This window comes from Thunnus albacares, chromosome 7 (genome assembly GCF_914725855.1).
Source record: "Thunnus albacares chromosome 7, fThuAlb1.1, whole genome shotgun sequence".
Classification (NCBI taxonomy): Eukaryota; Metazoa; Chordata; class Actinopteri; order Scombriformes; family Scombridae; genus Thunnus; species Thunnus albacares.
The window spans coordinates 20,277,221-20,300,463 of NC_058112.1; the positions used below are offsets into that span (position 1 = coordinate 20,277,221).

The window sequence follows — 23,243 nt, forward strand, 5'->3', positions numbered from 1 at the left end:
CCTCTCCCTGCCACTCCACCTTGAGACGCGGTGTGAATTTAAAGGCCACAAGGGAAACACCCGCTGGAAAGGAACACCCGCTCGCTTAAATCAATTAATGGCGCGCCAATCAAGTATCAAGAGTTCCTTACTTAAAAGAGAAGCCCCAACACATTAGCAGTCAGCCTACTCATAACTTTACTACTTTAATTGCAGTCCATTTATTTCTTACTGCCTGGAAGCTACATTTTGTCTTTGCCTGGACCTAATAACCCCCAATTCTAACAAGTTACAAGTACACTCATTTCTCAACATCTTGCTTTTTATTACTTGAGCACTTCCCACTGCCACACCTGATTGTCTTTCGTCACCTAACCCACCAGACCTAAAGTCCCACATACCACAGTTTTTTATACTTCTACCTCTATGACCTTCAACAACACCAACAGTCTACAGCCATGCTAGCAGCTCTGTTAGGCTGTATTCAGGCACAGTAGTGCTTTGAGCTAAATGTTAATGTCAGTGCTAACATGTAGATGTTTTGTAAGTATTATTTACCATGTCACCATCTTAGTTTAGTGTGTTAACATGCTAATTTGCACTAAAAACACAGCACAGACTGATGTTGGCATTGGTTTTTCTCTTGTTTTTGGTCATAAATTGAAGTATTGGAACTGAAATGTTGACGTGACAATGGCGCCAGATGAAAAGTCTGAAAATTACCAAAGTTATAACAACTCTGGGGGGGGATTTGGCTGCATCAAATGTCACAGGAAACCATCCAATGGTTGTTAAGACAATTCATCCACAAAGAAAAATGAGCAGAATATCAAAAAAGATTATTCATTCATTCATCCTCTAGGGAACATGAATGTCTAACCTATACCAAATTTCATGGCAGTCCATCCAACAGTTGTCAAGATATTTCAGTCGAACCAGCCAACCAACATCGCCATCCTAGCAGGTAGCGCAGCAGTTAACAATAATTCAGTAATTAACTCACCTAACCACATTCAATCCTGACAAAACACCAAGTAGCATCCTGGCAATACTTGAAGCTAGTATCAACTGGAATACGGCAAACATTACCTAGCTAATGTTTAATTACTTACAATGTATGTAATTTGGTGTAATTCAGTTTAATTTAGCGTACATATGAGTTTAAAAGGGAGACAATAGCGTTAACAAAATTTAGGGGCTTTAGTATCCTGACTGAAACTTGTAACCTAGTTGCATATTTCTCGAAAACCGTTGAGAACTTGCAACCGTTGGGAGCGCGTTACCAAGCAACCACAGCGGGACTAAAACGTCATTACATTACAACTCACGCTAATTGGGAGGGTTTTAAAAACTATTCCCTTAATATACATATTGGGACACATTCGCTTCTGTGGAGTTCACAGTGACCTTACTGTCCTTTCTTACTAAATAGGACAAAAAAAATTCTGGTTATCCTGACAGAATTCGTGCATCTTTTTTTTCCTTAAGAGCTCTGCATCAATATGTTCAGGCTAACATCCGGAGATTTGCATCATCATTTGCAAGCCACTGTCCTATCCTATATGCAGCAGCTGCTGCTGCTGCTGCTTCTTGCACACATCCCCGTACAGTATCATGTTGTTGTTCGTGTGTGTGTGTGTGTGTGTGTGTGTGTGTGTGTGTGTGTGTGTGTGTGTGTGTGTGTGTGGTGAGCTCACATTGTCTCACATCACAGGGAAATGAACAAAAAAATGTCTCCTCCCACTCTGCCTTTTGCTCTTTCACACCCCCTCCTCACCTCCTCTCCCTCCTCGGTAGCAGCAGGTGTTATTCTCGTATAACCTGAAGATTTAGGTGGTAATTAGCATTACCTCTTAGCCCCAGAGAGTTATTTATGCTTCATGGTAACAGCAGGGGACACGAGTCGAGTGTGTTTCTGGACGCCCGATGAGAGAAGAAATCACGCCTCAACAACACGTGGGAGAGATTACTCAAATATGCCTCCTTTGTACCCTCTTTACCCCTCTCGCTGCTGCACGGTTATCTCTTCCCCGTTAAGCAAGCTACATCCCATTTCCTTTTTATTTTTTGCAGGATGTCGGAAGCTGTAAAGCACCATAAATAACCTACTTGGGTTTCATTGTAGCTAGAGGCTTTGACCTTGTGTTATGTTGCCCTTAAGTAGGTATTATAAATGTCTAAAACACTGACAACACAAGGCAGTGCACACCGGCCAAAACATACCTATGATGAAAAGTGTCTCCGTCTACAACAGGTTCACAATTAATCCTCCACGGTGCATTGAAATAAATGCAGGAATGGGTTCATGATAAGCATCCTCCTAGGAGGCAATTAACTGCACTGCTATTACATAATAACAGCCCACACTTTTCACCAACATCACCGGTTCATGCCAAAAGGATGAGGGTGTTAAAAAAAATACGTTAACGGGAGGGATGTGTGACAGTGAAAAAGAAAAAAAAGGGGAAAAAAGCCCTCCTTTTTATGACAACCTCAAAGAGACACAGCGGGTCAGAAATGAAACACCTTGAAACTGTCAGGATGCTCTTCGCAAAGAGTGGCAATTCTTGTACAGGATCTTACCTTTGCTACTGTCCTCTTCCCTGTTCAGATACATGGCTGTTAGTTCACTCCGAGGCAAAAATGCGATGGCGTTGTCTCAATTATTGTGTTGGTACTCCTCTGGCGTGTGTCGTGAACTCCGCTGATGTTGGTTGTGTAGTAGTAGCTGTTTATTGTTTTGCTGCTCCTCAACAGCCTCTCCTCTCCTCCTAGTGGATAGGTAGTCTAACCAGTTTGAGACTCTCACTATTTCCCTCCCTCCTCTCTCCCTCTCTCTCTTTCTCCCTCCCTCACTCTCTCTCTCTCTCTAATAACCACCAGTTCTCAGTGGCTCAGAGGACAAAATGGGGAAAAGTGACTTTTGCAGCTGTGTAAAGAAGTCTTTGCCGCCTGTTTGCTCTGCTGCCACGTGCGGTTCTTGATGCCTTCATTTCATTTATCAATTAAAATTGTGGACCATCATCAAATACAGTATATATGAGCACTGTATTTACAGCCCACCCGTGGGGTTCAGACAGGGCTTACCTGGATTAAAAGGATGTTCAATAGTCAGATCTTTTGAGCAAAAGTACCACCCCCATATAAAAATACAGCATTCAAAATCACACAGGATTAAAAGAACACAAGTATTACCATCAAAATATACTCACTGAGCACTTTATTAGGAACACCTGTGCACTGTAATGTGATTCAACACAACAGCTCTGACATAAATTCTACTTTTATGAAGCTTGTACATTTTCAGTTTTTGCTGACATTGTCAGAAAAGTGATAATTCTACTTTATGTTTAGGCCTATTATTGAGGTCATAGAGAGTGGTGTTGGTGCACTGGAGGGCATTATATTGAAAAAAGTTAATTGAAAATATTTTGTCCATTAACTAGGGGGTAGTTTTCAATATAATGTTTGTAAAGTACAAGTTTTCAGTAAAAGTATCATTATGTAAAATGTCCCTCACTGTATAGATGCATGTATATTATTGGTTTATTGTTATCACTGATGCATTAATGTGGTAAGTGTTGAGCTGATATTTGCTTCCTTACACACTACTGCGTTTAATCCTCTATAAAGATGGATCATAATCTGTAATACGATCGTATGTTTTGTGTGTAAACTGTTTAGTGCAGATGAAACGAAAAGGCGATTAATCAATCGGCATCAATCATCCATCAGCACAAAGTGAATTGCCAGCCATTTTGATAATTGATTATTGGTCATTTATCAAGCAAAAATAACAAAGATTCATTATTTTCAGCCTCTCCAGTATGAGGATGTTAAACTTTCTCTATTTTACATCTTTGTAAATTGAATATATGTGAGTTTAGGACTGCTAGTTGGATAAAATAAGACATTTAAAGATTAATAAAAAGAGAAAAAGTGATGAATATTTGTCACATTTCGGTGGCAACGTATGCACTAGATTAATTGTTTAATTAATCAGAACTATTGAGTAAAGTAACTAGAGCTATCAAATAAATGTAGGGGAGTCAAAGGTACATTTCCCTCTGAAATGCAGTGAATTATATAGCAACATTATATGTGTAAGTACCTCAAAAATGTATATATGAGTAAATGTACTTAGTTACTTTCCATTACTGGCTCTCTTAAGCCTCTATGACAGATTAGTTTTTAAAGCAACAACATACTGTGGTCTGAGTGACACATTTTAATGCACCAATTTGTAAAATCTTATGAAAACTCTGCTTCGGAGTCAGTGAACACTTGTATAAGGTGAGGAAAGGAGGAACCCATCTGGCCCTGTCACTTCAAACAGGCCGCACCTGCCATCCATATCTCTTCTTTATACAAACGATGGTCAGATGGCCTTTTATTCAAGACACTTACCTATGCAAGTTTATTGACTTCATTATTAGGCACAGGCCAGAGATTAAGAGCTCTCAGCGAGTAATTGGGTGCATCCTCTGCCGGTTTTTGATGCAAGGTGATGTGGCTGCTATGCAGATACTCCCTAAATTAGATGCAGAAATGAGATGTAGATTATTTTAGCACTCTTTATTCAGACTGTCTTACATCACACATAGGCAGCCCTGTAAGTGGAGAAGGAACAATTTGTCCGTGACCTTGACTTAGTCCTAGAAAAAAAGACAGTCGGAAGGCAATTTAAAACAATTTCTTCAATTATTTTTTCCTCTTCTACTCAGAGCAAATTTCCAATTTGTGATGGAATGTCTTGTTACATGAAACTGGTAGACTAAGACATGGGACATTATAAAATAAATGGGATAAGCAATGAGGGGCTCTATGACAGTTATTAAAACTAAAGCACCAAGCCAGCATGTCCTCATGGTCATTCGGTAGAAATGGTGGGAATAAAGTTGTTTAATTAATGTATTTAAATGTAAATCATTAGAGACCATCCATACAAGTCTGTAAGGTGTTTATTGTACTTCACAGCCTTTCAGTGGCTCTCAGTGTGCTGGAGTAATAAATATGCAGGTTCTCCTTACAAGCCAGCAAAATAGAAAGCTAATATTCCATTCAATCATGTGCTTCTCTGATCTCACAGATTACAGTTCAATAGGATATGAGTAGAGCTGCACCGTAGATGCAAATGCTGTGTGCATTTGCAATACCGCAACTAACAGTTTGCCTGCGCTTTGTCAATAGAGCTGGGAAGGTCATTTGCTCAAAGCATCCTGCAGTGATTTCCATTTGATTATATTTTGTTTTGCACTTCGCTCTGTGCTATTTGTTCACTATTGAGAATCTTTTGCCATTTGTTCTAAGAATTCTCTGCGGACTAATTTGACCACAGTCTATTCCCAGATTTTTTTCCCCTCCTGTGCTCCCAGCATCATTGTGCCTGTCACTGATGCATCTGTCTCCACTGGTATCTATAAATACCCCCTTCTCTCCCCTTCAAAAACCTGATTCCCATTGATTTAGTGACCTATATACACATCACCACCATCCCCTCCCTTCCTCCGGCTCTCTGCTCCTTTTATCGATGGTCCTCTACTGTCTCCACCTCTTGATTTCTCTTCCCTCCATCAGTTTCTCCCTTTAAACTCAACTTAAGACTACCTTTCCTCTCCACCTTCTCCTCTTGCTCGAAAGCATGAAAGGCTAATAATAGTTCATGGTGTGGAAGCTTAAGTCATGACACATGAAAGGGATTTGAAGGAGCATAAGAACAGGCTGGTGCTCATTTCTATATTTCAAAGTCTTGTCGTTGTAGTAAACGGAGCCTTTGGCTAATCTCTCGTGTGTGTATGTGTGTGTGTGTGTGTGTGATGTGTGTGTAAACACTGGAGTAGATAGTCTGATGAAAGGAGTCTCTCAATGAGGCACAAAATTCAATATGAAATCTGACTCTGGCTGAAATAAAACCTGGATACAGAGACACAAACATATAGAAAAACAGCAGTGTGTGTGTGTGTGTGTGTGTGTGCATGTGCGTGCAGGGTTACATGAAGGTGCTATGATGTAATTATGCTGCGGGATGCTGCAAAATAGCAGCCTGGAAACGACTGCTCAAAACAGTAGTGTTGACTACATAGCAGACACCAGGGGATTACTAATGAATAAACCCCTGTCATAACATCAGTTCTGCTGAAACATGCAGGAATCGACCTTTAACATTATATGCAAATCCACAAGAAAACACATTTCCATATTCTTATCATGCAAGTTATAAACATGCAGAAACACCTCAGTTATCAAGTGGAACCACAAATATCACAAGCTAGAAAGGCATCTCTGTGTATAAGCTGTATCACATCTGGGAGAGATAGAAACTAGCATGACTGAGAATAAGATAGCTAGATGGAGAGTGAGATCGGAGCCTGTGATTTACTGCCACACCACCCAAGCTTAGCATACACCTGTAGTGTACAGCCCTGCTGACACCCTTCCCTCTCCTACTACTGCAGGACTACAGCTCTCCTGCGACCCCACACTGACACCTGGTGGCTCCACAAAAGCAGCAAATCATCACATCGCAACGGTCTCAGCTGTTCTTGTGCCCCGGGGAGCCACAATGTCATCCTCCCTCTCTTCAAAACATTGCCCTATACTGTTTGGTTTTCACAGCACTTTTGCAGACAAAAACGGTAGTGTCAGTTCTTTTGTATTCTGTCAGATGACTACTGGACCGAAGCAGATAAGTGTAAAAAAAAAAAAAGTGTAACCCCAGTGAGTTAAGGACAGTCAGTTTATTGAACAGCAAATTGTGACAGGGAACACAAGATTTTATTAGTTTTTTTTTTCATTGCATTGTAAATAATGTCTCAGACGACTGTGTCATTCACCACACATATTCACAGAGACATTATAGATGGACAGTGGGGTGGGGGTCCGTGTTTTAAAGTGCTAATGCACAGTTCCTCTTGGAGGAAGAGAACATGAAGAGAGCTCAGACCCCAAAAGGCCTCCAAGGTCCCCGGTTGCATTATTCATACATTGTGTGATGTTGTGATTAACACGTTGTGTTGTGTTTTTTTCCTGTTTGTTTTGTTTGTTTGTTTGTTTGTTTTCCTAGTGTGTGGCTTCTACTTATTGCATATCAGTGAGCTGGTTCATTAATTTTTCAGTGAATGTGTGAAACACAAATCTTTAGATTAAAATGTAATAATCTCTTTAATATAATTATAATACATCTTATAATATCTAAGTTACATTCTTATATCTGATTCATTTAGAATATGTAGGTGATATACATTTTGTGGATAACTGCTGATAGTGGGTCTCATATAATGACCCATCTCAGCCCTATGAATCAAGTTTTACAGACATCGATTAAGTTTCCTGCAAGACTAAAATTTCAATCAACATCTCCACTGAAATACATTTCAGACTTCAATCCGTGTCTGCAAAAGCAGCACACCCTTTTTCAATGTCAAGATTCACATCCAAGGTCTTTGTCTGAGTATAATCACCGTGGGCCATGTGATCTCTTGTGCCTAATAATCCTTTTGTGCTTTCTTTGATTGTATACACTCTAAGTCATACATTTGGTGTTTTAGAGCTCCTCTGCATTAACCTGTACCCCGGCGACGGATGCAGGGGAGAAAGGATGGCAGAGGAGTGTGAGAGATAGAGGGGAAGAGGGGGAAGACAGCATGGGACTGACAAAGAGAAAAATACCGCAGTGTCACGCCAACAACTACACAACAACTACAGCACTACATAGTCAGACACACAAACGCATACATAACCAAATGCACAAGGTCAGTGAAAATTCACAGCTGAGTAAAACTAAATGACTTGTACGACATTTTCAAGATTCAACCAAAAACAGAAAAAATAATCTGAAAACAGGGTGCGGTGGGGGAGTGGGGGTTTAAAAATCATAACAATAATCTCAACAACACAAAAATAGGCATTGTGATCACAAGAACACCGTACGTGAGATGAACTGGCAATCGGAATGTCGATAAAACTACAACAGTAATTCATGAAGACGAGCTCACACGAGTAGGCAGGTCTTTTGCCGTTTTTCCTGTGGCTCAGCTGCTATCTGTCATCACGGCTGGAGGTGCCAGTCGATGTCTAGCAGTTCTGTTGTCCCTCCCTGACCTATGGCTTTCAGTTAAGACATTGATAATGCTGACATTCGCTAGCAAGTGATTCAGCCTTAGTCATTAGTGCTGCCACTGTCATATTGGAGCTACCTCATGAAAGAAGCACCATTCAAAAAGACAGATGTTAAATTTAATGTCTGATGTCCACAGGTCACTATTGGCCTTGTCCAGGGTATATTCAATTTCCAGAACTGTTTCAGTAGTGCCACAGGTCATTCACTTAGAGCTAACTACATGTGTATCATCATTATATGATGTTTCATTTGGTCCTAGTTGATAAAACATTTGGAAACGGGACAATAGGCCAACCCAGAGACGTAACCAGCAGCTCGGGAGAAATGGCACCTCCAAGCAGCCATCGAAGAAGATCTACTCTAGTGTTCCCCTTTGCATACAGTAAAAAAACCCTCATCAATATTCTGCATTTAAGTTCAAATGATGCTTGTTGCATTAAAACATGTTCCTTCATTTGATATGTCCACATCATCATAACATAAAATCACCACAATATGGATTGAGGGGAGGGGAGCTGGAGAGGTAGGTGTGCAAATAAGCCATCATGTACAAAACAAACAATAAATCCTAAAACATAAAGTTCATATCATCTGCATATGTACAATATAGTTAAGGTGGACACTTTGACACAGAAAAAGAACACACACAAATACATAGTGCTATACTGCCTATAGAAAGGAATATTGATAAATAGTTCTCACTCCCACAAATGATAATACATTGAAAAGTTGCGTCGCATATCTACAGTGCAACAGTACAAGTGAGGACCTGCTTGAACAGTGGGAGCAAGGAAGGAATGTGATTGGGTAATACACATCAAAGTCACCTTGATCTCCGGCAAGATAAACCAATGGCAGGGATTCAGTGTGGTGATGCATAAAAGAGATACAACAGGACTGCTTTCCCGAGCAGCTTAAAGCAAACAAAACCTCTAAAGCAAACAAGCGAGAGATGTTTGGTAAAAAATCATACAACATTGGTTTGATTTTCCGATAAAGAAAGGTTTTTCATTAGCTCTTTGGGTCCTGCCACTGAATTCAAGTTCGGACACGTTTCATGAATTTAAATTGAGAGTGAACTCTTCTGTAAACAATGATAATTATATGTGGATGTAAAGGGAAATGAACTGTTTCAGCTAAGGTCTTACTGGCTCCACAATGGGTGACTGTATGGTTGAGGCCTCAGCAGGTTATGTCTGACCATTTGTCAGCATAATTACTGATTATCTACTAATCATCTAGCATTCTTTTACAATTACTTTCAAACCATTTAGTGTTCAATGCTTTCAATTGAATCCACAATGAGTCAGCCAGGGCAGAAGACTGCTCTTGTGCTTCTCTCTGTGGACTGAAATTTTTTAAAGCATACTTTTCTCTGGCCACAATCAAATCAGTGATGTCACAGCAGGTGTTTTCCATCATCCGTCAAAGAAAAAAAAAACCCCACTGTGACATCACTGATTCGGGAGTGGTTAGACAATACAACATGCTTGACAGTTTTTATGATTCTGTGTAGAGTTGTATGTAGTTTGGCAGTGCATAGGGTTCAATTGTTGTACACTGTCTCTTGAGTCTATTGTGGAACACAGCTATCTTTCTCACAGAGGCAAAACAGTCAAACCATTGTGGTAGCGCTAAATATCAGATGGAACCTGATCCACTTAAAAAGCCAAGGCAATCAAAGTCTGCTCGGAGCTGAATGGCTGAGTTCATTACAGCCACTTACAGGAAGGGATGTGACTTCTCAGGAAAGATCATAGGGGGTGTGCTGGTATCACATCAACACATTCCCTGGGTCTTTGTCTGAAACAGAGGCATCTACTGTATTTTGCTCTGATTTTAAGAATACTATATTTTAAGACATAAGCTTTGGGGAAAATCTTAACTTAGATTCTTAGTAAATGTGTTCTCAAATATTTTTAGTATCTAAGTACGGTTTGTGCATTTAATGTAGTTACAGTTTATAATTTTCAATTGATCACAATGGTCTTCTCAATCATTCAGAGGCTAATGCTGTTTAAAATTATTAGGTACTGTTGAGCTTGCAGAACTGCAGCAACCAAGGGCAGTGCATCTACTTCGAAAATTCAACAATCATATTCAAAAATGCAATAACATGTTGTAATCGTAAAGCAATATTCCTTCAAAACTGATATTTGTGGCTTCATATCCAGAGAGCTGAGCTGAGTCTGCCTACTGGAATTTGTGTGTGCCACCACAGGCAGCTTGGCAAAACAAAGGCTCCCTCCTAAACTATTTGAACATTCAACACAACAAATTTGAAACAAAATGTACTGATTGGTCATGCGTTGACCCAAAATACGATCAAAAACTTCTTTCAGAATGAGATGAATCCTCATGTAGTTGCGGTGATGCATTATGGGAGGGAAAGGCAGAAAAGGAGGTGCTTTTTAGTTGTCTTTTTTAGGCAAGAAGCTGAGGATAAATTCACCCACACCCAGGAAGTAGACCACCTGGGCGATGCCAAAGAGAGGCGCAATGACCAAGGCTCGACAGTAGGCTCCCTTCAGGAAGGCTGATGGACCCTCATTACGCATGATTTTGCTAGAGAGCAAAAAAAAATCTCATTATATAAACTGAAACAGTAGACAGTGCCAGTAGGTATTGTGGCAGACTATACGCATTGTCAATAAGACATAATGAGGTCACCTGATACAGTCAGTCACTCCACTGTACGTGTCTTCTGTGCTCCCTCGATTCAGGGACTGCAATCGAGTCTTTATCACTGCAACACACAGAGCTCAGGTGAATACATAACGTCAACTATCAGTGAGCACATTGTTTTAACAACGCTGCCCCGCTGCTTACCATCGACGGGGTTGACAGCAACAGCCGCTGTACTCCCCGCAAGGCAGCCTGATAAGAACGACACATAGAAAGGAGCGGGCCCGTCTCTGCCTCTTTTGCCCAGGTTATTCAGGTTGGCAAAAAGGGGGAAATAGATGATGGAGAACGGAACATCCCTATGAAAAAGAGAGAAATAAAACAGATGATCACAGCAAAATTCATTACAATTATTCGCTAAAACTGCCACCAAACTATTTTCCAGATCTGTTTTACCTGAGCAATGTGGCACCAAGGCCTTTATATAGCCCAGCAATGCCCTTTTCTCTCAGTAATTCTCTGGTGAGCTGCATGGCTGTTGGGGACTTGGTCTCCACAGTACCAGCCGCCACCGTCTCTGGCATCAGCTTCCTCTGAGCAGCTGTGGAGCATGAGAAACATTTTTAACAGCAGACTTAAAGCTACATGAAAACCGTGACAAGGATTACACAACGCTAAGAACAGGTATATGGGTAGACATTTTGAATTCATCACAATAAGAAAGCAGGCTGAAGCTGTTGTAATCTCCGACATGACCACATGAGGCCCCTATTTTATCAGTTTATCACCATACACTTCATTCTTTGCTGAGCCACCATCTGCATTTTATTTCCCCTTACCAATGCGTCCAGCATCTTGGAGCTGGATTTTCAACATCTCCATAGGAGTTGTGACAATAACCTACAACAAAACAGAGACAGTAGTTCATTAGAATTGCGTGTTTAATCACATATTTCTGTGCTGACTTCTTCTCTGTGCATAAATGGAATCTGAAAGATTGATTGGTATAGACATGAAGATCTGAGTGTGTTGGGCAGAAACGTGTGTCCAGTGTGAATCTACTGGCATTCATTAGCTAAATGTCAACTCTTGTTTTCCTCTGCAATCCAAGCAGTAGTAACTAGTTAACTGGATTAAGGGTGAGATGGTCATGTTCTCAGATGCAATCTTAATCCAAGGTCTGCTACACTTAATCTAATCACGTTCCTTGAGCTTGAGGCCTTTGGCCTCATTGACAACAGGCATTTCCCTCTGACTCACTCACTCAGTGTACATGGCCAGGCACTCTCACAACCTCTTATCTGATCACTCAAATCTAGCTGCCGGTGTATCATCTGCTAACATAACAACATTTACGTGATTAGAAATCATTCATGAAAATGGAACGTTGCAGGTCACATTCAGATCACAGATAACAGGGACAAACTGCGAGGATGTTTCTGCAACTACCAGCTCTCATTTAAATATGGTCGTGGCTAATTCTAGCTCCAGGCAGAGACAAATGAGGCTGCGGCTGAGGCCCACTGGTTTGTACGTGAGCTGACATTAAGCGCTGCTAAAGGCAGCAGTTCCAGATGGAGAACAGGAGGATGTACTTAATGCACCACCTCACTCACTCACCTGGCATGTACCTGCCCCGCACCCAGCCAGCATCTCTTTGACCAAAGTGAGTTTTCTATAAAAAAAACAAACAAACAAAAAAGATTAAAAACAAGATCAGATTAAAGCATGCAGCCTGACAGTATAAGAGCCAGACATCTTTATTTCTGCAGTCTTTCGAAAAAAGAGTTGTCACCACTTGCGCTGCTGATGCTAATCTTTGTCTTCTATATCAACATGTCAGGCACAAGGGCAGATTAATAATTCACAAGCAGTCGGGCCAGACAAGTCAATCATTCATCAGCCTGCATGTTTGTCACCATAGAGATGGAGATAGATGCCCAGAAATCTTCAGGTTTAACTATGCAGACAGCACTCATGGGGGACAGTGGGCGCTTGCCTTCAGCAACACTCAGATTATGATTCCTAATGTTTGACATGTGATACCAGAATGTGCTAATTTTACTTGGTGACTTGATTTTAGATTGGTTTTCTGCTGACACGCATACGAGTAACTCTGTACCCTCAAACCAGACAGTTAACAAACCACTGTGAAATTCTTGGTGCCCCGGAGGAGATGACAGAATAGTGGAGGATTAACTGGAGCCTTGGTGAGAATACAGACGGCTAATGTGTCAGGTTACATGTTAGTAAACACGCCAGTTAATCACAGTGCGAATGAGGGGATTGGGTGTGTGTCACTCAGCCTGTCAGCACATTCATGCCTCACCCATCCTTGGAGAGGTGATGCCTGAAGAAGTCGTTGGCAGCCAATTTGATGGCTTTCTCTGGCGTGACTAGCGTTAAGTTCACCGCCGCCCCTGAGAGGATAAAAAGGACAGAGAGGAAAAAAGAAAGAGGCACAAAGAAGAAAAAGAAAAGGGAGGGAAAAAAGGAGGGGGAGAGAGAGAGAGAGAATGAGGCGACTGACCATGGAAGGTTTTTCCAGATAATTGCATGTACCATTCAGACACAGATTCCTTTATTTGATGTCTGCAGCTTCAATATGCAGCCTAAAGTAAGAATCTTTTGCTATTCAACAGCTTTGATGCTCTCATTTATGCACTGGTAACACATCAATGACAAAATCTCCTCTTATAATTTATAACTTACCTCTGTACATCCCAAAATATCCCTCTGACCGGATGGTCTTAATAAGGCAGTCTGACCTGAAACACAAATACAAAAGATGTAGTATGTTAGTCAAAAGAATCTGCTGACAAGCTGGGTGAGGCTACTGATTAGTCAGACTATCACTCAGCCAAAAGGTTTCTGAGAGTTAGAGACTGTTCATATGTGAGAATAAAGTACTGAGTTTGCACGTACATGCTGGTGTAAAGGCGAGATCCATTTTGCTGGTTTTGCAAGCGAGTCTTGGCCAAGTCAATGGGAAACACACAGGTCACTCCAATTAGGCCAGCGATCCCCCCATTGATCAATTTAGCAGGCAAACTGGATGAAGGTGATAATGGTAGAGAAAGAGACATAAATATGACATAGAAAAGCCGCAGTGCTGCTGTATTTGTTGAAAACCGTTTTAGTCGTTCTATTTTCAGCCTTACCTGATCTGCTTGTCAGCCATTTATCTCAAGCCCTGGCTGGTCAAAGTGTCAATCTGTCTGTTAGCTGGTCACTTGGATGTTGTCCTTCTCTTTTGTTGTTTGTTACAGCAGTGTTGTTGTCTAAATTGGATTATGTGTTTTCGGATTATTCTTCGTCTGCTCGACTCCTTGCACTTGTTGCTAGTTCAAGTTAGGGTATATCTGTAAAGAAAAAGTAAAGGAACGTTCACATCAAACTCTTATAAAGTGGCCACAAACAGATATAAAGGATCAATGCATTTCAAAAGCTATAATGAAGCAATGTTCACAAATATTACAACATGGACTTGCTTTACTAAAGAACAAGGTATTACACCACATGAAATACACTGCAAATACTGCAAACACAAGTTTTACCTCAGAAAATCCATTAGTTGGTTAGAGCTGCAACTAATGATTGCTTTCTCATTATTTTCTAACAATTTCTCGCAATTTACTGTCATCAACTGGCTTTTGGTAAATTACATTCATTTAGCAGATGCTTTTGTGCAAAGCAATTTACAGGAAGTGCATAAAAACTCAAAAGCTTGATGTCATCAGAAGACTGAAGTGTGACCTTCTCAAAAAAAAACAGCTAAAACTGTGTTTGGGAGCCATATCACACGTGCTTTTTTTAAAAGAAGTGAGATGTGAGATTGAAGCGCTAGTGTGAAGTGTGGAGGTGTAGTCTTAGGAGGTGGGTTTTCATTTTCAGGCTGCAGCTAAAGATGGGCAGTGCCTGCAGTCCTGACTTCAGTTCATCCCACTCTTGTGAAACCCACAAATGACTAAAACAAAGACAGACACTGACTCCAAAATGCCCCCCAAATACAGGCCTCAGATACAAATGGGGTGGCAGGTTAATCGTTTTAAGCCTTAGTCTGGCAAAATATTCCTACACCAAATAAAAACAAACCAAGAATAGCCAAGATACAAGAAAACAGATCAACTAGGAAAGCAATTCAGGCTATCTTGCAATTCACAACACTGCTTTACGCCAATTGCAATTAAAACTGAGGCCAGTTGAAACAACTCACAACACAACACAGATGAAATAAAAGACCCAGTATTATCAACCAACACTCCAAAACCTATAACATAAGACTAAGGAAAGGGTGTGGATCAGGACATTGTGAATAATACTGAGAGGTGGGGTGTCCTTCCACTGGACTTCAGTTCATGAACAGCTACTATAAAAATAAATATACTTCCACGACTTGTCTACTTATTTCAGTCATTACCAATCGAGACACCTGAGAAACAGTTCAGAGCCTGGGATAAAGTTATTTTAAGGTTTATAAGGAATGGTCAAAGGACAAGAGTCAAAACCGAAACATTACAGTTTGGGAAACTTAAAGGGGGTATGTCATTGCCAAACCTTAGAGAATATGTCCAGGCAGCACAAATTAGACCAGTAATTTACTGGTGTGTTAAAGACTACGAAGCAAAATGGAAAAATCTAGAGAGATATGTAAAAGGAAGGGAAATTCAAAGCCTCATTGGAGACAGAGAGGTAGCGAAGGATTTACTCGAGCAGGTAGATACTGTCACTCAATTCACATTAGAATTGTGGTTTAATCTAGTATGAAAATATAGATTAGAGAAAGAGCTCAGACTACTTTGATGGATAGCTTATGACAGACATTTTATCCCCTCAGATGTTAAAACAATAGATATCAAATGATGTAACAGCTTTATGCACAGTAATAAAAGATGTCACGAGTTTTCAGGAGTCTAAACAAAAGTATTCATTATATAATCAGGACTTCTTCAGATATCTGCAATTAAGGGACTTTTATGACAGAGAAATAAAGCACAATATGAAATTAGATGAAAATGGAATAATTAGATCCATAATTAGAGTTCACTATTCAAAGAAACATAGAATAATATCTACATTATATCAGCACCTAGTGGAAAGAAGAGGGAAGACAACACTATATGTAAAGCTGAGAGGTGTGAATACTGCAGAAGATGATTGGTTGCATATTTGGAGAATACAACAGTCAACAACGTCCTCACATATCTGGGGAAAATATTACTGGAAGAATGTAATTAGATTCTTTATTACACCCAAAATTAAGAGCAAATACTTGTCTATGGCACAACCATGTTGGAGACGATGTGGGGCAATAAATGTAGATCATTTCTATGTATCTTGGATTTGTCCTGAAATTGTACAGTTTTGGGAAAATGTTCGTATGGCTATAATCAAAATTCTGGGCTATGATATACCAAGGTCATGTATAGTACTGTACTTTAGAAATATGACAGGAGATCTTGTGTTAAGAGAAGACAGATATTTGTTGAAAGCTTTGTTGGCAGCTCGTAAAAACCCTATTAGGAAGAGATGGTACAAGGTGGAAACACCAACACTGGATGAATGGCTGAAAACTGTGAGTGAAATATATGATATGGAAATGTTAAGAGGAGCTATGTCGAGAGAAATGGGAGAAATGGACGATGTTTAAATGTCAACGACAAGATAAGAGAATGAATTACTGAACATGTAACAGGAATAAGTAGATTTTGTTGAGACAAGTGCAATCCAGACAAAAAAATCCCCCAAAAATATTGAAATGATTAATCAGTTCATTATTATCTTTTTGGCAATCAACAAGTTAACTGACTAATTGTCTCAGCCCTACAGTCGATTATCAAAAACTCTATTAGAGTTTCCTTTGTTATCTAAAAGATACATCAGGTATAAAATAGTGACATTGGCACAGGAGACATTTCCCATTGTGACCCACTGTGTAGCGTAATTAGGCAACATTACTGACAGTTCCTCAAAATAGAGCTGTAGCCATCGCTGTAGAGGGATTACCTTCTGTTAAACGAATCTATCACAACTGGAACATCTGTCGTCATGCGTGTCCTTGAACACTAATGTTTTATGCATAAGCTCTTTCATTGTGAAACTAGAGTCATACTGTATAGAGGACGCTCTATCCTCTGTGTGCACAAACATCATCGTTTTAAGCAAACAGATGAAATATGCTGGATGTGGCCGAGATGCTCTCTATTTTTGATACAGTGTGCCCTCGGTGTGAAAAGATGCTTCCAATTTCCCCTTTCATTCTCTCCACCCCCTCCATCCACCAATCACAACCTGCCTCTGTGTGTGCAACCCGCCTCCTCCTCTCTCCTCCACACCGGCCCTCCCCCATCATTTCCCTCAGTCACGAGTCACGACTCTCAAACACAGCTTTCCTACTCAGATCTTTGCTGACTTGTGGGTTTCTTTGTGAAGTGCATATGCGTAAGATCCCTGTTTAGCCACTATCACTAATTCCTCAGATTCTGCACAGCATGTGTGGATGTTTAGGTTTCTGATAACTGTAGCGCGGCGTGAATGCAGCTGTGCTCTGGTGTGTTTAGTTTGGATGGGGACTTGAGGCCCTGGCTGGCTGCTCCAGAGGTGGAGGAGGGAGGCGGAGAGGGGGGGGTGGGGAGGTTCAGAGCAGGTCAGCGAGCCGCCTCTCTGGTCTCTGTAGGCTGAGTGTTCTCCTCTCTGCTCCCTGCAGATTCACACAGCAGACTCCACAGTCCACCTCCGTCACTCATCTCCCTCTAAAAGCTCATCGATCCCACCGTTTTCTCACCAAGCACTGATACTCAGCCCACTTTTTCAGCTTACTGCATGCTACTTTTGTTTCTCCATTTCCTCTCAATGACTTCCCCCCTGAGCAGACACAACATGCTGTTAACTCCACAGTCAGCACTTTAATTTAACTCTTTATACCATAATTAACAGAAGACTATATGTGTTGTTGGTAATAACTCTGAGAATAAAATCTATGGGTTGTAAAGAGTACCGCAGTCGAACATGAGTCACCCATCAAAGTGACGTCTCCCTCCTTCTCTAACGTGCCTGCAGCTTCACTTGTCCACTTCAGTTCATCCACACCATACAACCGTGTCTGCACCAGGACATTTATTTGACCTACAGTCATAGCCTGGCTGTGCTGTCCTGTCACGACAATCGGAGTCTGTGTGGAAACAACTGGCCTCAGTGTCCACAGCACAGTGGCATCACTCAGCAACCAAATCTCCAAGGAATTCCTTTTATTCTCACAGCACGAGAAAAAATAACAAAGTGTTAGGAAACTGCAGTGGAATTGGTATTTCATCTCTCCAGACCCCACCTAACTGTATCACTAAATCACCTCAGATGCATGCATTTTCAAAATATTAGATTATTCTGCTATTGGGGTTACATTTGACTAGACATGACACAGAAGACAAAAACTGAAATGAAAATCTTCTTTATCAAACTAGTCGACCCCGAATGACTTGAATTATCTCACACACACACACACACACACACACAATCACACAGAGGTCATATTTTGAGTTTGTACCTCTAACGCAGATAAGCAGTGATGAGTAAATAACAGACAAGGTGATTGTGTAACTTGCCTGCAATGCAGAACCTTGAACTAAGTAACAACTTAACTCAGACCCTTGAACAAACCACCAGACGCACTTGATTAAAGAGCTACTAGGGCACCAACTGCCGCAGATAACAGTTCTGTTCTGACCCTTGTCCATCAAGTTGAACAATAAGGCAATAAAAACTGACAAGGATACTGACAAGTTTTGTAGAATCTCGTCAGCAAAGCAGCACACAATCTTACAAGTGCTAGAAGTTTCCTAAAAAGTTTTTTTTAAAGTTTATGGACCAATGTTTTACATAAAATGCTGATAAACTGCTCATGTAATTCCACAAAGGAGGGGCAGAGAGTGTGTCAGCATAATGATTTACATACCATTTATGAATGACACCACATGTTACATGCAGTGCAAATATGTAATAGAATAAACGACAGGGAACATAAATATAATACAAGATCATTTCTTGTCTTCTAACTCTCCTGAAAGAAGAGTCACCTGACTGTAACTTCTGAGGTTAATATGTAGATAAACACAATGGATAAAATGTTTATAATACCTGGACTGAATTAATTTTGGAATTTGTTTCAATGCAATTAAGCATAAGCATCTGCTATGTATGTTTGGAAAATGTACATTTAATACGTTTGCTGGAGAAAATTATGTTGGAACTGGTAGCTACAGTAGTAATAGTTTCAAAAATCTTGGGATATTTCAAATTTGTTATAAGCATAGTTATGAAAAAAACCACATTTGAAATAAGACAGATGCATGTACGTTCTTGCAGAAATTCACCCAATTCATCTTTCTAACAATACAAAACAGTATGCATACAAGAGGTGCATTACAAAACAAGAATTGACATTACTGGATCAGTGCCAGCCTAAAGAAGAGAACAAGAGAATAAGAAGTGATGTGGCGACAAAGAATAGCTGGTTGCATCTATTGATCTGCTCCAATTCATGTCTTACAGAAGAATTACAGAGAGATAAATATAAACCTGTACAGCAGAGGCTGCAAATCTGGAGACAAATCCAGTTTATCGACTAAGCAAAACTCAATGCAAATTATATCCCATTCATTCAAATCAACCAGAGAAAAACCTGCCTTATCTGTCACACCCTCTTGGCTGCTTCTCTGCTTCCTCGAGCACCAAACAGAGTAAAGTTCTTGCTGACTTGATAACAGTCAGTTTGGTTAATGATAACAGGAAGTGAGTGACTAGTGACAAAGCACTGTGATAGTCAGCACTCACCTCACATGACAGTCGAAAACTACAGTAGAGAAATGAGAATCACACAGCCCCCCCTTTATAAACTTAAAGCAAACTATTGTCACCAATCCATCTGTCTCACATGAACTGGTTTGATTAACACACTGTGGACTCTGAGCCATCAGCAGAGGACTATTTCACACACACACTCTTGCAATCCTCTATCAGATGTCGAGTACTTCTCTGAGCTGTGAGAGCACAGAGGTCAGATCTAATATAAAACTCAATCTGTTCACTTTTACATTCCTTCTGGGGCCATTATTTTTCTAATTAAGTACGAATTAGTAAGTATTATTTAAGTCTACTGCAAAGCTACTATGTGCTAGGATTATATGACTTACTGCCAGCTAGAGCTGCAATGATTAGTTGATTAAACGATTAGCTGATCAACAGAAAATTTATTGGCACTCATTTTAATAATCATTTAAGCAATTTTTTTGAGTAAAGATGGTAAAAATTATCTGGTTCCAGCTTCCCGAATGTTTGTATTTTCTGGTTTTCATTACTCCTCTATGATAGTAAACAGATTATCTTTGGGTTTTGGGCTACAGTCAGACAAAACAAGACATTTTTAAGAGTATAAATTGGCTCTGGGAACTTGAGATGGACATTTTTTTACAACTTACTGACATTTTATGAACTACACAAATTGATTAATCAAGAGAATAATCGGTACATTAATCGATAATGAAAATAATTGTTAGTTGCAGCCCTACTGCCGGCATTTGCTGCATCAGCTATTTCTAAAAGTGTTGAGTTTTACAGCTCTCATCACTGACCCTGCTGTTCTTCAAAATAAACTAGACAGCTGGTATAGTTATCATGTTTTTTTTTCAATGGTTTATAAGACGCGGCCTATTTTTAGACAGCTACAGCAGTGCGGAAACAAGGGATGAATTTTGTGGTGTCACAGATAAATCTGATTATTATTCCCTCTTCCCTACAGCATCAGGATTATAAACCTAATACCTACTCATGAAAGCTCTCGCAATCTTCATTTACAGCCAGTGGAGTGCAAATTATGATCTGGCCACAGCAAGACATTTCCGCTACAGGTGCTACAGATTTCATGTTGCAGCCATTAAACCTGCACAAGTATGCATTGTTGTCATCAGTGAGTTTCTCAGGCAGAATAAAATGTCCCCTCTGTGCAGAGAGGTGGTGTTGAATTTAGTCCCTCCTCTGACACCACAGGTATCTCTGGTGGCCCAGTTTCTTGACTCACCCGGGGCTTTTCTCTTGTAGCTCCTCTGTTTTGTCTCCCTCTCAGCTTTCCTACAGCATTGATTGGGGAATAATAATACCACTGTGAGTGGACTTCCCTTAGAGAGAAAGTCAAATACTAGCACAAAAACATCTGGTTTCAGTTTGCAGATTACAGTAAGGCCTTAGATGGCCTGAAATGACTGTAACTTTCACACAGCAACATCATCCCACCAGCATTGCTACATGTCGTTTCCATTCTGTGCACACATACCACTGACCTTTGGGATTATGCATACTTTCAGGGAATGCTATATGCCTGTAGTGCTGCATGCAGATTAAATGAATATTCAACACAAGATCATTGTTTTCTACTGAATGAGAGTAAGGCAATGGTTCAGTGTTACAGCCAAAAAGGTACAACATTTCCATTAGAAAGCCCAGGATGTCACCCTACACCCAAGAATGGCTAACCTCATCAATTATTTCAAGGCTGCAGCCATGTTTTATTACACTGGCTGGACTCATCATAACCTGACTGATATACTGGTGATGGAAAAAAAGTTTCTTCTTCTAAAAGTGTGCATTTTTTTTAAAGTTTGCATGTTTGCCTGACATCTTACTCAGCAGTTAAATGTGTCCTTATGTGTGTCTGTGTGGAGTCAGCAGAGTTGTGAGTTGTGTGTATATAAATGGCCTCCAGCAGGTAACCCACTCGGGAATAATGACATTTAATCTTACATTTTCATTAAAGGACGGGTTCACAGTTTTTCAAATTATTCTTAAACCAACAGTCAGGTGCCTAAATGCACACTGAAATAGGTTTTTCTTTTGTTTTTATGGGGTATTAGAAGATCCCTTCATAATGCACTTACAATGTAAGTGATAGGGGCCAAAATCCACAAGCCTCCCTCTGTTTATCTGAAGCTAATATGAAGCTTCAGTCCAAATTAGTCAAATCAAGTAAATATCTTTCAATGTTACAGTCTTTTTGGTGCTAAAGTCCATCTTTTTTTTACTGTACTTCCAACAGAGCTCAACAGGGAAACACAAAAAGGGGATTTGATGCTAAAAAAGACTGTAGATTTGACAGATATTCACTTGATATGACTAACTCAGACTGCTGAAGCCTCATATATGCTTCAGATAACTTTTTTAAAATGCATTTCTGCACAAAATGACTGTGTGGACACATGTTTGTCCTCCCATCACTTACATTGAAAGCACATTTGAAGGGCATCTTTTAATAGCCAGTATGAACAGGAGGAATGTTGTTTTGAGGCAGACTTGGAAAAAATGTCAACATATCCTTTGAAATACTAAATCTTCCATTATTCTTTCAATTTCGCAATAGGTGAGCCCCTTCACTTTCCTCTACCAATCAAAAAGGAGGTGGGTACAGTTTAAATGGGTTTACCCTCCACTACCACCATCCCTGCCCACATGATAATTACACCCCTCACTACTGAGCGGAAGCCGGCAGAAGGCGGCCGCTGTGGCCCCTCAGCTCCGGGAGAAAGACGGTTAAAACGTCATGATAAGAATAAATGTCCATACAAGCCATCAGACTCAAAATAACACGTTTCTATCTAAAATGATAGTGAATATTAGTTACACCTGCGCCCAACGGCTCGTTGGTTTTATGAGCAAAATATAACGTTTTGCATGAACGACACAAGTATAACGGTTATTCATTCGTGACTCATAGCCGTTGAGATTGTAAACGGTCAGCAAACAGGCCTGCCGTCACCGTTACATCTTTAAAGCCGCCATATGATGAAAACGCCACATAACGGAAAATTATTTGCTGCCTCTCGTATCGCAGCGGTAACCCCTGACACATTGCAATCACATCCCAGCCTAAAAATACAAGCTAGCGTTTCACGTCCAACGTTTCTAAACCGCTAATTTAGCATTATTATATCGCTTTATTATTTCGCTTTCACGTTATTCCCAGGTGGATTATTATAACGGCTATAACGGCAATACACACATTAATCTGAAGCAGTCAACCGCTAGATTCACAACATCCCGTTATGTATGTACATACCACATAGAGCTGTTTCCGTTATCTCCTCTGCTGTGGTTGCAGCGTGAAATCAAAGCATCTACTCTCTATGTCTCTGGTTGACAGACCGACAATAGCTAACCTACCGGTGTTACTAGCATAGGAGTCCAGTGAAGGGAGGTAGAAGAGGTGGGAGTGAAGGGAGGCAAGCAGGGAGGGAGGGAGAGAGGGGGAACAGCCTGGCTGGTAGGACTCCGGTAAAAAAAAAAAAAATAGAAAAGGGATGAAAAAATAGGTCCCCTAGTGGTTCGTAGTAGAAGTACTACAGATACACTTTTCATTTGCAGCAGAGTAAAAAGGTGTAGGGGTGGTGGGGGATGGTCGCCAGCGTCATCGTGACGATTCATCTCAACCCGGTGACCTTGAACACCAACATGTGTAGCTAAAGGCAAGTTTTTCTGG

General features: G+C 40.4%; 2 protein-coding genes across 5 annotated transcripts in view; both read right to left on the minus strand.

Moving 5' to 3' along the window:
• Nucleotides 1-2,782, minus strand: part of LOC122985722 (synaptotagmin-7-like) — a 41,510-nt gene extending 38,728 nt beyond the window's left edge. Inside the window, exon 1 of the mRNA XM_044356580.1 lies at nucleotides 2,563-2,782. Within this exon, the coding sequence (XP_044212515.1) occupies nucleotides 2,563-2,596 (34 nt within the window). The 5' untranslated portion in view covers nucleotides 2,597-2,782. The remainder of the gene's footprint in view (nucleotides 1-2,562) is intronic.
• Nucleotides 2,783-6,697: 3,915 nt separating this feature from the next.
• Nucleotides 6,698-23,182, minus strand: slc25a22a (solute carrier family 25 member 22a). 4 transcript variants are annotated; one of them, XM_044356832.1, is made up of 12 exons: nucleotides 22,928-23,182; nucleotides 20,544-20,845; nucleotides 13,885-14,085; nucleotides 13,649-13,774; nucleotides 13,436-13,491; nucleotides 13,053-13,143; nucleotides 12,344-12,398; nucleotides 11,563-11,623; nucleotides 11,180-11,324; nucleotides 10,928-11,082; nucleotides 10,769-10,844; nucleotides 6,698-10,663 (listed from the first exon to the last, which is right to left on the minus strand). In XM_044356832.1, the coding sequence occupies exons 3-12, from the start codon at nucleotides 13,902-13,904 to the stop codon at nucleotides 10,510-10,512; spliced, it is 939 nt and encodes a 312-aa protein (XP_044212767.1). In that variant the 5' UTR covers nucleotides 13,905-14,085; nucleotides 20,544-20,845; nucleotides 22,928-23,182; the 3' UTR covers nucleotides 6,698-10,509. The 4 variants fall into 4 exon arrangements, with proteins under 4 accessions (XP_044212767.1, XP_044212765.1, XP_044212766.1 ...); XM_044356830.1 differs by having other exon boundaries at nucleotides 22,824-23,182; XM_044356831.1 differs by lacking the exon at nucleotides 20,544-20,845.
• Between the last annotated feature and the right edge of the window lie 61 nt (nucleotides 23,183-23,243).